We start from the raw sequence: 16,030 nt of genomic DNA, 5'->3' as shown, positions 1-16,030 counted from the left end.
ATCATATATAATCTCATCTCATCTCATTATCTCTAGCCGCTTTATCCTTCTACAGGGTCGCAGGCAAGCTGGAGCCTATCCCAGCTGACTACGGGTGAAAGGCGGGGTACACCCTGGACAAGTCACCAGGTCATCACAGGGCTGACACATAGACACAGACAACCATTCACGCTCACACCTACGGTTAATTTAGAGTCACCAGTTAACCTAACCTGCATGTCTTTGGACTGTGGGGGAAACCGGAGCACCCGGAGGAAACCCACGTGGACACGGGGAGAACATGCAAACTCCGCACAGAAAGGCCCTCACCGGCCACGGGGCTCGAACCCGGACCTTCTTGCTGTGAGGCGACAGCGCTAACCACTACACCACCGTGCCACCCCGTCATATATAACTTGTGTTGGATATTTTATTTGGCATTAATAAAAACATTTTAAGATGCCTAAATTTGCGGATGTGGTCTAATCTCGCGTACGTTTCCGATTCCTTTCTGCTCTTCCATGTTTGAGATCTCTGATCATGGCAGAAGAGCAGACTATCTCTGTAAAGCCTCAGCTGCGCATGCCGCCTGGCAACGCGCACCCTCGATCCGTGCGCTAGGTGAAGGATCGGTCAGTGGAGAGCTCAGCTAAGCTCAGCATTATTTAATTCCCCAAGCCAATGACAAGAACTTTCATGAGAAATAACGCGAACGTCTGCATCATGCGGGATTTGCGGGCAGGAGCGGGACAAAATATGGCAGGCGCGGGCGGGACTGAAAATTCTGTCCCGCGCAGACCTCTAACTGTAACGTAATATCACTATTAACGTCTCGTCTGAATCAGTGCTTTACAAATGAGAGAAAATTACAAGAAGTGAATTTCAGAGAGAATTCAGTCCACAATAAAATGCTGTGAACAGATTTAGCCAGTAGATGGCAAAGCAAGAACACATCACAGCTCTGCATCTTTAAGTGTTTAATTAAGGAAGGCAATCATTTTTAAATAAATAAATACTTCTTGACCCGAGAGAAGACGTGTGATGAAGGTGTCTTCTGTATTTTGATTATACCTGATGGGCTTGTCTTGTTTGAGAAGGTCCTTCAGGCTGCGCTCGTAGTGCTCAGCGACAACAACAAGTCTTTCTGCAAACAGAGTCATGAAGAACAGTGTGTGAACACATTTTTAAAAAACAAAAAGGATAACACAACACAACACGACTAAAGCTGCACAGGAAACTTTACGGACAATGCTGTGAAAAAGTATTCACTCCCTTCTCTCTCTCTCTCTCTCTCTCTTTTAAAATATGTCACAATTGTTTATCTTGAAATAAAAGAAAAATTGTCAGCTAATCACATAATATAGAGGGTTTTTTTGCTGTTTTTTTTAAATGATCATTTCATTTATTGAAGAAAATGTTTCTCAATGCCAACTGGCCCTGTGGAGAAAAAGCAATTCCCCTTTGACACAAACAAATCAATCAACCAAATTTAATTGGGTTTAATTAGACTCGGCACAAGCAGGACTGATTACTGCCGGTCCGGTTAAACATAAACATGACTTAAAGAAATCATTTCCAGCTACAGTTGTGGTCAGAAGTTTACATACAATGACATGAATGTCATCTTGGATATGAATGTCATGGCAATATTTGGGCTTTCAGTAATTTCTTTGAACTGTTCATTTTCTGTGGCAGAATGATTGTACAGCATACAGCTTTAATTAAAAAAAAACCCCAAACACTAGAATTTGGTGCACAAGTGTTAATTTTCTTTGGGTTTTCTGAAATCAACACAGGGTCAAAATTATACATACAGGGTCAAAAATTTACATACACTCACTTAGATTATTAATTCAGAGCTGCTGAAACTTCCAAAATGTCTCTTATCTTGCCACGGCCGAGGCCTCTTAACTTCCTGTTAGTGATCATGATTGGCTACAGCTGGTAGCTTCTCTGTGCCTTCATAAAAAGGGTCTGGTTACAGCACTCATTGGACTGACCAACACACAGTAAAATGGGGAAAGTCCAAGGAGCTCAGTGCAGATCTGAGAAAGAGGACTGCAGATATACACAACTCCGGAATGTCTTCTGGAGCCATTTCTAAACAACTGCAAATTCCAAGATCAGTTCAAACAATTGTATCCAAGTTATTGTGAGGTGTAGTCACTTTGCCAAGCCACTTTGCTTCAAGAAAACCCAAACTGTCACCCTCAGCTGAAAGGAAATTGGTTTGGATGGTCAGGAACAACCTGGGAACCACCATGAACTGGAAGCTGATGGATCACTGTCTACAGTTCAGATCACCATGGACTAAGAGGCTGCTATCCAAGAAATAACCCCCTGCTCCAAAACTGACACCTTCAAGCTTAACTGAAGTTTGAAACTGACAACACAGACAAGGAAAAAGCCTTCTGGAGGAAAGCTGTATGGTCAGATGAGACAAAGATTGAATTGTTTGGCCACAATGACCACCATGTACAGAGGGACACCGTACCAGCTGGTGGTGGTAGGATCATCATGCTCTGGGGCTGTTTTGCTGCCAGTGGAACTGGTTCATTGCACAAAGTGGATCGAATAATGAAGGAGGACGACTACCTCAGAATTCTTCAGCATAAACCATCAGAAACTTGAACATGACTTGGGAGTCACAACAGGACAGTGAACCCAAACACACATCAGAGCTGGTTGTGGAGGATAAAGCAGGCTAACATTAAGCTTAAAACAAGTCCTGACTTCAACCCTATTGAAAATATATAGACCGTGCTTATAAGTCCATGCCAAGAAAAAAAAAATTAAATTGAACTCCATCAATTCTACCATGAAGAGTCGTGAAATATCCAACCAGAATTCTGCCAGAAGCTTGTTCATGATAAACAAAAATGTTTGGTCAAGGTGAATCTTGCAAAGAGACATTTTACCCAAATATTAGGTGTGTTGTATGTATATTTTTGACCCTGTGTTGATTTCAGAAAACCCAAAAGAAAATTAAAACTTGTGCACTAAATTCTAGTGATTTTTTAATTAAAGATGTATGCTGTGCAATCATTCTGCCACAGAAAAAGAACAGTTCAGAGAAATTACTGAAAGCCCAAATATTGCCATGACATTCATATTCAAGATGACATTCATGTCACTGTATGTAAATTTCTGACCACAACTGTATGTGAAATAGTTTAAGACGTCTTGAAAAGCAGCACTCCATGTGATGATTAAAAGTAATTCCAGAATAGATTAACAAAAGCCACTGGAATGTGGATATCAGTCTGGGAAGGGTAACAAAGCCATTTCAAAAGAGGCTGGGATTCCAGCAACCACAGTGAGAGCAATCATTTCCAACTGAATTAAACTTCCCAGTGAATCTTCCCAGAAGCGCCAGCCTACCAAAAACTCCTCCAGGGGAACATCGACGACTCATCCAAGAAGTCACAGAAGAGCCCAGAACGAAAGCTAAACCTCAGTCACCTTAGATAAGGTCAGCGTTTATTACGTTATTCCACCATTAGCGAGTGACAACGTAAAAAATTGTATGCATGAGAGAGAGAGTTGCAAGGCGAAAACCACTGCTAACTAAGGTTATGATGCTTTGCGATGGGTCATTGATGAAAATGAGGCGTTTGGTGGTGATGTTTCCTTGAGCTTCAGAAAGTATTCCCTAACCCATCTGTGAGTGTTCGCCACTTAGTTTCAATTAAATTTTTCGCAACATTTTTGGCCACTCACGAGGTGGAGACGCATCAAAAACAACTCGCAAAGGAAGCTCAGAGAACATTTGGCATGCATCGCACGATTGGTGGCAAATTATTCTCTTCTAATTCTGCCTCATTTTCTATCAAATTTGCTTTAGAAATGAAAGGGTTACTGTCCTGAAAACATTAAAATCGAGTTATCCAGCGAGATTATTTTTGTTTGTTGTCTCTAATGCCTCGGTCACAACCAGCCGTACGTGCTCCTACGGCCGGTCTACGTGCAAAAAACGCAAAGAAACGCACGGAGGGCGCGCGTGACGTGCTGATTTTCAAGCCGTAGACCGGCCGCAGAGGTTCTTTGTCATGTCAAACAAACTCTACGGGCGCTTACGTTTTTTCAGGTTGCAAGACAAACTTACTGCCTCGTGTGTCTTCCGTATGGCCGACGTGCGTCTTTCGTACGATTTGCTGGTGCCAGGTTTGGGCAAAATGTCAATTTTTTTCGTACGTCGCACTTGCGGACTCCGTATATGTGTCGTGCGCCCCACATACGTAATTAGTGCGGCCAACGCACGTTCAGATATTTCGTACGTCATCCATGCGTGTCAAGTAAGTTGGCCGTGCATTGGCCGTATGGCGAGAGGGCGTCAATCGCACGAAAACTCGGGTCTATAAACCTGCAGGGGTGCCTACGGCCATTTGTACACGTAGGCTTTGAATGACAGAAAACCCAATTTCATTTAATATTTCATTTCATTGCTTCAATTCAATATGCCGAAGACAAAAGGGAACAGGAGGATAGAAAAGGTGTCGGAGACGGAGGAGAGAGAGAGGACAAGGAGCAGTGAGGAGGAGGATGAAGACCACGACAGTGGCCAGCAGGCCAGGAGTTTGAGACGAAGTCTTTGCGGAGGGATTGCCATTTTCACAGTGAGAAACCAAAGTATGCCGAAATATATATACCCCTCTCCAATCGCCGCAGTGCGACAAACGAACGCCGTTGGTACGCACAACGTACAGATCGTGCGCAGTTCTTGCAACCTTCATACGAAGCCTGCATGGAACGCACGGTCAGTACGATTAGTGCACGTTTGAAGGTGGGTTGGTTGTACGAATGAAGTGACAGCCGTACGTCCGAGCAGCCTCAGATTTCGTGCGTGGTACGCACGTTCGACTTCCAGGTTGTACGTTGGGTGCGCGGTGATCTTACTCCTTCATGGTCACCACAACTACATTCTTCATGAACAAAAAAAAAAAAAAAAATGCAGCAATTTGGGAAACGCCAAAAATCGCATGGCCAAAAAAAATCGTACGTCCGGTTGTGACCGAGGCTTAAGCTGAGAAGAGTTTCGAGCCGGCTCACTCATTGGTTAGGACTTCATTGCCGGTATAGAAGGCCATGGCAGCATATGTTTATGTCGGAAGTGACAGATCCATCCATTCATTTTCTCCCGCTTATCCAGATCCGGGTCGCAGGGGTAGCAGCCTAAGCAGAGCAGCCTAGACTTCCCTCTCCCCGGCCACCTCCACCAGCGCTTTCGGGGAATACCGAGGCATTCCCAGGCCAGCCGAGAGATGTATCCAGCATGTCCTGGGTCTGCCCCGGGGACAGATCAATTAACCAATCAGATTTTGATTTATCGTGGGCGGGATGAAAAATTTATCGTCTGAGGCCAACGTGAGCATCACCACGAGTCGACGCTGTTAGCACAGCAGTGAAGTCACCTTCCAGCCGGTGTAGCATTCATCAGTAGTGAAGTGGTCAAGCCAGTGCTACCGAGAGCAAGTAGCACAGACTAACGACCGAGAAACTAAGATTTCTATCTCCAGACTCTTTTTCCACACTGAACATTCACTACAGTATTTTTCACTCAGACTTAAGTATTCATTTCCCTGTGTAATTTACTTAGTTACTTTTAAAATCAACATCGACAGCTACACACAACGGAGCTACCTGGCACCCTGCCGCTAATCCCTTACAAAATCTTTTGCCCTGTTTTTTTGGTGTCTGGCTAAGGTTTGGCTGAGCTCAAGTCCCAGCTCTAATAGTAACAATACACCACTGGTGGCAATGATAGCAATTTTTTATTGCCAAGTATTCATAAACCCATCATGAACTGTAGTGTGACCGTAGCTTAAAAGAGAGGTATGTTTTGCTCTTGCCAAAAAACACCTTCATGATGAGCCTTTTGAGATGATGTTCTGTGGACTGACGTGGCCAAAGAGGAACTTCATGGAAGACATGGCTTCTATTACATCTACCATAACAATGCTATCACAGCATTCCATTATAAGATCATCAGATGAAGAGTTGAACATGGTGGTGGTAGTATGGTGGTGTGGGGATGCTTTGCTGCTTCACAGCCCGGCCAATCTGCCATAATTGATGGAACCATGACATGAAAATCTGAAAAGGAAAATGTCCAGTCATCCGTCTGTGAGCTGAGATTCTGGGTTATGTGGCATCGCAAGACAAGAAATTCCACCTTAAAAACGTGGCATAAAGTGGTGTAGGACGCTGTGGCTGGAATTAATTGTCTCATCTCATCTCATTATCTCTAGCCGCTTTATCCTTCTACAGGGTCGCAGGCAAGCTGGAGCCTATCCCAGCTGACTACGGGCGAAAGGCGGGGTACACCCTGGACAAGTCGTCAGGTCATCACAGGGCTGACACATAGACACAGACAACCATTCACACTCACATTCACACCTACGGTCAATTTAGAGTCACCAGTTAACCTAACCTGCATGTCTTTGGACTGTGGGGGAAACCGGAGCACCCGGAGGAAACCCACGCGGACACAGGGAGAACATGCAAACTCCACACAGAAAGGCCCTCGCCGGCCCCGGGGCTCGAACCCAGGACCTTCTTGCTGTGAGGCGACAGCGCTAACCACTACATCACCGTGCCGCCCTGGAATTAATTGTGCAGTTCATAATCGAAAATCCTACAATAAGGCTGAACTCAAGCAATTCTGCAAAGCAGACAGGGACAAAATTCCTCCACCATGATGTGAAAGACTGAGCTCAGAGTTATCTGAAGGACTTGGGTACAGAGGTTGCTGCTAAAGGTGGCACAACCAGTTATTAAGTTTAGAGCGTTTTTTTTTTTTAACATGGATGACAGTTATAATAAAAGACTTGATCATTTAAAAACTGTTTTCTCCTTGAGTTATACATTAGATATCGTCTATAAGGATCTGAAACCAGTTAATGTGACAAATATGCACAAATTAAATAAAGGAAAATCAGGAAACCATTTTTCACAGCACTGTCGCCTTGTATAGTGTCAAAAAAAAGATAAACTATCGCTTGTTCAGATGTGTTTCTGTGATTCTTAAGCACACTATAAATACACTGCACAAGACATAGTACAATGTTTTACCATCACCACACTGACTGTCTTTCATTTACTGCTGAGGGATATTCTTGGGTGTTTTTTTTTTTTAAACTTTAAAACAACTGACAGTTAAAGTGAATAACACTATTTTTTTCACGGTCCGGTTTCCATCAAATCCTACGCTCTGAATGGCTGGCGAGCAGGTCCGTATCCTACGATACAGACCCCAGTTACGGACCATGGGTACGGACTTCTGGCGACTCGCTTGTTCACAACAACAACAACAACAAACATTGTAGCATTTTTTTGTCAACATTTATCTTTTTTTATAAGATTTATTTATAAAAGATTATCAAAAATCTTATAAATTTTTGCCAGCATTTCTCAGGAGAATAGCATTAATTTTACATCATGGATAGCGATAACGACAGTCTTCACAGCGAAAGTGAGTTTTACTACCCTGAGGAAGAAATAATAATAATAATAATAATAATACATCTGTTTTGTATAGCGCTTTTCATGGTACTCAAAGACGCTTTACAGGAAGTTCAAACATACACACACACACACAGATACAGACAGCAGATAAATAGTAGACAAAGAAAGAAAAAAGAAAATAAATAAATAAAAAATATAATAAAAAATAAATAAATAAAAAATAAAAAGTAAAAAGTCCACCAAGTATGGGTCAGGATGTAATTCCCGTGGTGTAGCAGCCACAGTCCCACCAAAAGGCGCACGAAAACAAGTCCCACATCTCCAGCACCGCCGCCGTGACGCCGTCAGCAACATCGCTCAAACACTACGCCATGGATCCACAAAGCGAGCAGAGAAGCTCCGCCACGCAGAGCGCTGGTGTGTCCCAAACCGCCTGCACAGCCGCTGCGACGCCACCCAGCAACATCGCTCGGAACATCACGCCAAGCGTTAAAGCACAGAGCGCTGGACAACCATGAAGTAAAATGAGCAACGAGCTCAATGCAGTCCATAGCTGGGAGCGCAGGCATCGCCCACAGCAAACCAAGGCCTGGAGGGAACCGACGCCCAAAACTAGGTCCGGAGCTACACCAACCGGTGGAGAAAACACTCAAACATCAAACTACACAAACACACAGAAAAAAAAATAGAAAAAATAAATAAATAAAACAAAAAAACAAACAAAAAAGCTCCGGTGAGAAGCGGCAGCCAGAACGCGCACGATGTACTCTCAACCGTAAAATAAAAGAAAACATTTCAGGAGAAAGCTAAAAACTGTTGCTAATGCCGAGCAAAAACATGGCTGAATCCTGAATGACTCCTATTTGTAGAAATAGGGGACTACATAGGCGGCAAAATATAGTTCTTTTCCTGCCATGGAAGTGCACTTGTATACCGAGGAGGAAGCAATTTGCATTACAGCCGTGAATGAGGATTCAAAATGGCGGCTCGGCTCGGTTTTCCCTTTCGGGCGCTCTCGTTTTGTGTTAGAATTTGGTAAAGAAAAAAATATATATAATATTTACCAGCTTAAGGTCGGACGATACGGTGAAATACTGTGACCTCAGCCTTGAATACTGATCTCGGACCAGAGGGTTTCGGTCAGTACTTTCAAGACCTCGGTCACGGTATTTCACGATACGGACCTCCCAGCTGGTAAATAACATATTTATTCTATCCACATTCACGGGATATAAGCAACCGCGTGCTCCGATTGGCTACTCTACTACTAGGATATCAGGTCATATACCGTGAGTAGAGAAAAACAAAATAGCGGAACGTGTTGCTGAACCAACTGAGGACAAAAAAATTCTACTCGAAAACAACCCCCCCCCAAAAAAATGGAATGAAAGTATCTTTTTTTTTTATTTTTCAAGAATTATTTTTCGCAAATTGCTACTGTCATTTCGCCAGTTTGTTTACATTCTTCATCTTTAAGCAGTAAAATTTGTTGAATTTTTTCCCACTGGTTCAAAAGTTCAAAGAAGTTTGAAAATTACATCACTGAAATGTCCAAGGAAGAATTAAATAAAGGTCTTGAGCTATTCTATACCTCGGCACGATAGCAAGACGGCGCTTTCTACAAAACAATGGCACTAAAGTCGATTTGTGCAGCCATCGATAGGTTTTTAAGAAGTCCGCCGAAGCAGAAATGATTTTGTTGGACGTTTTGTATGACGTTTTCATTTGCAAAAAATAACAAAAATGCTCCGTTTCTCAAAATCCAGTGAATGTGGATAGAATCAAACAATTCTTCCACTCAATCTTGTCGTACATGGCTTATAGCCTACTCGGCGCTACTCGGCTCAGCTATCAGCTCATGTACGACTCGATTTTGTGGAATAATTGTTGATTATCTTGTCATGAGGTGTGATATACTGTATCAGGCAGCAAAAGAACAGTCAGTTCTTGAAGCCAATGTGTTGAAAGCAGGAAAAATGGGCGAGCGTAAGGCTCTGAGCGACTTTGACAAGGGCCACGTTGTGATGGCGAGATGACTGGGTCTGAGCATCTCCAAAATGGCACATCTTATGGGGTGTTCCCAGTATGCAGTGGTTAGTACCTACTGAAAGGGGTTCAATGAAGGACAACCAGTGAACCAGTGACAGGGTCATGGGTGTCAAAGGCAAAAGACTAGCTTATCTGGTCCGATCCCACAGAAGAGCTACTGTAGCACAAGTTGCTGAGAAGGTTAATGTTGGCTAGGGCTGTGTAGAGTGCCCATGCTGAACCCTGTCCATTGGTGAAAGTGCCTACAATGGGCACATGAGCACCAGAACTGGACCATGGAGTCATGGAAGAAGGCAGCCTGGTCTGATGAATCGTGATTTCTTTTGCATCATCTGGTTGGACAGCTGGGGGGGTGTGCGCGCGCGTGTCATTTACCTGGGGAAGACAATGGCACGAGGATGCACTATGGAAAGAGGGCAAGCCAGTGGAGGCTTGAATGATGGTCTGGGTGATGTTATGTGATGTTCAGCTTGGAAAACTTGACACCTACCACCTACCTAAACACTGTAGCAGACCAAGTAGACCCCTTCATGGCAACATCCATCCATTATCCATAACCACTTATCCTGTGCAGGGTCGCAGGCAAGCTGGCGCCTATCCCAGCTGACTATGGGTGAGAGGCGGGGTACACCCTGGACAAGTCGCCAGGTCATTACAGTGCTGACACATAGACACACAGACAACCATTCACACTCACATTCACACCTATGGTCAATTTAGAGTCACCAGTTAACCTAACCTGCATGTCTTTAGACTGTAGGGGAAACCGGAGCACCCGGAGGAAACCCACACGGACATGGGGAGAACATGCAAACCCCACACAGAAAGGCCCTTGCTGGCCATGGGGCTCGAACCCAGAACCTTCTTGCTGTGAGGCGACGGTGCTAACCACTACACCACCGTGCTGCCCTTCATGGCAACAATATTCTCTTAATGACAGTGGCCTCTTTCAGCAGGATAACACTGCAAAAACTGTTCAGGAATGGTCTGAGGAACATGACAAAAAGTTCAAGGTGTTAACCTGGCTTCTAATTTCCCCAGATCTCAATGCGATCGAGCATCTGTGGGATCTCCTGGACAAACAAGGCTGATCCATACAGGCCCCACCTCTCATCTTACAGGACTTAAAGCAGGGGTGGGCAATTATTTTTTCCCATGGGGCCACATGAGAAACAGAACATTTTGTGGAGGGCCGGACCAAAAGGCTGAACTAAATTCTGCATAATATTAATTGTATTTCTTTATATAAAGCAATAAATAACATTGTTTTTACAAGCTGCTAAGACTGGTAAGAGTATGGAAAAAACGAGGTTGCCTTACAAAAAATGTCATTTATTCAATCAAATTTCCCAAAACAATGGTTAACAAAATGTGAACGTTTGTACCATTTTTTTTCAGTCACATTCACCCCAAACACAATAAAGACATCACAATATTGTCTTTCTACTCCAAATATCAAGCAAGATACATCATATTATAATAATGATGCCCACATTTGTAGTCTAAAGGCCTCTGCATGCTCTTGCGACAAGGCTTTCGCAGATAGCTTTTCGCAGACAGTTGTAATTTATCGTTGAGCGGGGATAATAGGCGTGCGTGATGTTATTCACCGGCACAACGCAAGGGGGCGCGAAGTCGCTAGGAGTAGTTGGTGGGTGTGGTTAGTGGAGTGTTTATCCTCCGGTTACTTATAATGACTAGAACTTTTTTTTTTTATAATGACTAGAACTGGAGTCGTATAGATGTATGTACTTCCTCAATCAATCGCTCTTCGTGCTGCTCCATCTTCGCTCGTGTTTTTAAAAATGCCGGTCGTAAAAACAAACCAAACCGGGAAAGTAGGGAAGCGGAAGTGCGTGTACAGCGGATGTAGAGTGGACCAATCAGAGCCCTCTTGTCTGCGGCGCTGTCTGCGAGGCTTCTGTGGTGGTCACAATTTTTGGGAGGTGCGCGCAGAGCGTCTGCGAAGGTGGGGGGGCTACGCAGACACCGTCTGCGACGCTATCTGCGAGGACTGGGTTGTCAGCATAAGTTTTTTATTTGTTCAGTGAGAGAAATCTAGTCTCTGTTGGTCTTTAACGAGTGCATCAGAGTCAGGTTGAATGTCTGAGGTGGAGATGCGAAGCACAGCTGACAGATGGTCATCAGTCGATTCGGTGTAGGAATCAGATCTACAGATCGGCTCGGGCTCCGGCGCCTGCTGGTGACGTCACACTATGTGATTGGCTGGACCGTTTGAAGGATGACGTACAAGTTTGTGGTTGGTTTGGACAAATTACGGAAGTAGTTATCGCGGGATTAGGTTTCGTGGGATTTCATGTCATGTTCATGTCACGCGCATTGCGTTTTTGTTGAACACAACTTCAAAATTAAAGCAATGCACATTCAATCCATGCATGAGGTAAAATTAGAAAATACGTTTATTTTGTAATTTCTAATTAACCTTACGTGGGCCGGTCAGAATGAACCAAAGGGCCGGATGCGGCCCGCGGGTCGTAAAATGCCCAGGTCTGACTTAAAGGATCGTCTGCTGATGTCTTGGTGCCATCTGAACAATTTTTATTAACTACGTTATTGTTTGTCTTCACTTTTACTGTAAATGTTTGTGGGGTTTGTTTTGCTTCAGAAAAGCTATATTTATTCAAACTATATTTATTCAGAACTAAACTTTCTTTTCTTTTATATTCATAATATATAGAGGATATTACACGGTAGCACGAAGGTATGACATTTATCTTTGAGTGACGAACATATTCATGAGTGAGCGAAGTGAAACTTCATATCTTCGCACCACTGTGTAATGTTCTTTATATTATATGGACACATCCACACACACACAAAAAAATATATATACGCAAGTTAATCAAAATAATTTTAATTTTGAGCCGGTTCATCATTTGACAGCGCGCGTCGAGTCAGAGTGAAATATCAGGAATTATTATACATACAGGACACTTTTTCGATGGAATAAAAACGTGTTCTATTCCCTTCTAGAAGTTTTCATTCATTCGGTTTGACAGCATGCAATATTGTTAGCATATCGCTTATCCTACGTGTATTACGTCACTGTGCCCAATGGAGAATGAGTGCTAAATATGGTTTACGATATTGCATGGTTGTCAAGACAACATGACGTCACATATCGGAGACATAAAACTTTCGTGCTAGCAAGTGACTGGGACAATTTGTAAACAAACATGGCCACCAGGTTTACTTTGTTAAATACGGAAGATTGAGAGAATTTTGAAAGACGCATTGAACACCCAAAAGGAATGTGTATGTATAATAATAATAGGGGTGGCACGGTGGTGTAGTGGTTAGCGCTGTTGCCTCACAGCAAGAAGGTCCGGGTTCGAGCCCCGGGGCCGGCGAGGGCCTTTCTGTGTGGAGTTTGCATGTTCTCCCCGTGTCCGCGTGGGTTTCCTCCGGGTGCTCCGGTTTCCCCCACAGTCCAAAGACATGCAGGTTAGGTTAACTGGTGGCTCTAAATTGAGCGTAGGTGTGAATGTGAGTGTGAATGGTTGTCTGTGTCTATGTGTCAGCCCTGTGATGACCTGGCGACTTGTCCAGGGTGTACCCCGCCTTTCGCCCGTAGTCAGCTGGGATAGGCTCCAGCTCGCCTGCGACCCTGTAGAAGGATAATAATAATAAACAATATTGGCTGGGTTTTTTTTCATGGTATATCAGATATATTCCATCCAGCTACTCATGCAAGCTGAATGAAATATATCTGATATACAATGAAATAAGCCAGCCAATATTATTTAAATATGTCTCTCAGATCCACGATGTATTTCCTCTGAAAAAAATCCAAGTTTTTCAACACGGGAAGATAAACTTCCTATCTTCAAGCCAACATGTGATTTTCTTTTTTTATTATATCAACACATTCACAAACAAAAAGTCCCCAAATTTATTAAAACCATTCACTGATTTCCTCATGAGTGACATGTAGAGATTTATGTCACGGTTTTGGTTCTCCATGTCCTGGACGCAACTTGTATGAAAAATACGAGTGGCGTATTTCTCAGTAAAACATTCGTGTCTATATGTTTATTTCATCTCATTTTATATTCTCTTCTTGTTTATTTCCTCTTTTCATGTTTTGCAGTGTGCACCTATTGTAAAGCACTTTTAAATATATGAAAGCTGCAGTGTAAATAAAGATATCATCATCATCATCATCACAACCATTCTTGCTGGAGCGGTTGGGGGTTAGGTGCCTTGCTCAAGGGCATTTAAGCCAGTCCTGCTGGTGCTGGTTCGATTCCCTGGACCAGCAGGACTAGCTTAAGTGCCCTCAAGCAAGGCACCTAACCCCCAACCACTCCGGCAAGAATGGTGGCGTACCTTGTGTCTGATTAGCCAATGAAAAACTGATGATGTGATTATCAGTTCGGGCATTGAACCTGACTGACTGAACTGAGATTATTATTATTAAACACTGAGTATCACCACTTTTACACACAGTAACCGTGTGTTAAAATCCATTTGGTTGTGTTTAATTTTTCATCCATTTCCTTGTTCAAGAATTTACTTTGTAGATTTTAATTGAAATCATCGTATAGTTTGTTGGTGTGTTGTCATCAGTTGTAAATATTGTGATATATATATTACTTCGGGGGGTGGCTTCAGGATGTCACTGTCTCCAAATTTCAGGGTCCCTGGCTCGATCCTGAACTCAGGATTCTATCTGTACAGACTTTCAGTTCAGGTTCTCACTGCGTCCACATTCCAGGTCTCCTGGCCATGATGAATTACCCCAAGTATGACTGATTATGTGAGTGTGTGTGCACATGGTGCTCCGAGATAGACTGGCGTCTCATCCGGGGTGTATTCCCACTTTAATCTTTGCACTCCGTGCTCCTGGGATAGGCTCCAGAATCAGTCGCCCTGACCATGATTAAACGTTTACTGAACATGGATGAATGAATGAATGAATGAATGAATGAAAAAGCATAGCTGTATGATTTTTTTGGTCTAATCACTCACCCCAGATGAATACTGCAGGCACAGTAATGAAACCTCAATAAATAAAACAGTCCTTCATGACCGAAAGAAGAGAAAAGTATATTTGTTAAGTCTTTCATTAACAGGCAGAAACGTAAACTTGACTAAAAAGGTCGTACCATGTTTTCCTCGAGAGATGTCGATGTACTGACACAGCCTGGGGTGCGTGAGGGTTTTAAGGATCTGGAAGCGGCCTAGGATCTTGATGGAGTTGGGGGTCAGGGGAAGCCCGTTGCTGCCACACACATCATGAGGAAGCGGAGAGGCGAAGAAGGTGAAAGCCCCGAGCTCGGCATCTCTCAGGGGCTGCATGGTCTTTCTGATGTTCACCACCTCAGCTCAGGGAGTGTACGCTGCTCAGGGACGAAGAAAAATAATATGCAAAAAAAAAAAAAAAGACCCAGCATTTCCATCATTACCAGTATATATAACCCAAACCGCACAATGAAGAGAAAGCACAGTAACCTTACAGCATGACAGTGTATGGGTGGGAGAGTGTGAGCAAACCATGCTTGGGTCTTATTATTATTTTAATAAAAATGCATTTCTTACATGCAAGCACAACTGTTCCATTTTTGCATGAACCAATTCTTATTAAATGACTGAGAAACTCAGTGATGAATATGACTCTATGAGGAGTTTAGGACCAAAACATCAACAGCTGATGAATGAAAACCTGCACGCGACATCAGTGTACATCTTTATTAAAAAAAAAATAAGACCACAATAAACACAATGCATTAATACTTTCCATAACCTACCGCTTCTGAACCACTAAACCAGTTTCTCCATGTTAACTCTTCCACTTTACTCTTCTGTTATCAATATTAGTGAAATAATTTCCGGAATCCGGTATAAACAGAAAATAAGATCATGTGGAGTGACGTCATCATTCGGCGACTCCGGTCAGTGGGTTAGACACGTTTAAAGTCCTTATAGTGAAGAACAAAACTTGTCAGTAATTTAATGTATAATCGAAATAGATGAAGTTATATGGTTTGTTTTCAAAAATGTACTTTTAATAGATCAAGATTATGAAAAAATATTTTATTTGGCCATGAAAGTACATGTAGCCTATATAAAATACATAAAAGAAAAATACATTGCCCAGGATAACATAAAAATGCTATAAACTTATGTCCATTGTGGTCCTCTAAAAAGAAAGATAAATTACAAAACAATACTTAAATCTGTTTTGCCAATGTAATCTTTTTGAAGATCACTAGATTGCAATTTCTATACATTTTTAAATGTTATGATATATAAACATTTTGTTTTAAATTCCAGTTATTTGTATTATTGCCTGGTTATTAGTGCATGGTGGTACTATTTATTTATTCATTCATTCATTTATCAAATAAGAAGGAAAATGCATTTCTGGGGGTGGCACGGTGGTGTAGTGGTTAGCGCTGTCGCCTCACAGCAAGAAGGTCTGGGTTCGAGCCCCGTGGCCGGCGAGGGCCTTTCTGTGCAGAGTTTGCATGTTCTCCCCGTGTCCGCGTGGGTTTCCTCCGGGTGCTCCGGTTTC

The 16,030-nt window shown here is 42.9% G+C and overlaps 1 protein-coding gene across 1 annotated transcript in view; it reads right to left on the bottom strand.

Moving 5' to 3' along the window:
* The window catches only part of tbck (TBC1 domain containing kinase), a 297,287-nt gene extending 281,901 nt beyond the window's left edge, over positions 1-15,386 (bottom strand). Inside the window, exons 1-3 of the mRNA XM_060926464.1 lie at positions 15,264-15,386; positions 14,622-14,855; positions 1,051-1,123 (exon numbers count right to left, since the gene is read on the bottom strand). Coding sequence (XP_060782447.1) covers positions 1,051-1,123; positions 14,622-14,814 — 266 coding nt within the window. The 5' untranslated portion in view covers positions 14,815-14,855; positions 15,264-15,386. The remainder of the gene's footprint in view (positions 1-1,050; positions 1,124-14,621; positions 14,856-15,263) is intronic.
* Positions 15,387-16,030: the final 644 nt, after the last annotated feature.

Source organism: Neoarius graeffei, chromosome 7 (assembly GCF_027579695.1).
Source record: "Neoarius graeffei isolate fNeoGra1 chromosome 7, fNeoGra1.pri, whole genome shotgun sequence".
Lineage (NCBI taxonomy): Eukaryota > Metazoa > Chordata > Actinopteri > Siluriformes > Ariidae > Neoarius > Neoarius graeffei.
Note: the sequence above shows the minus strand (reverse complement) of the source record. Positions and strands in the feature narration are given on the sequence as shown.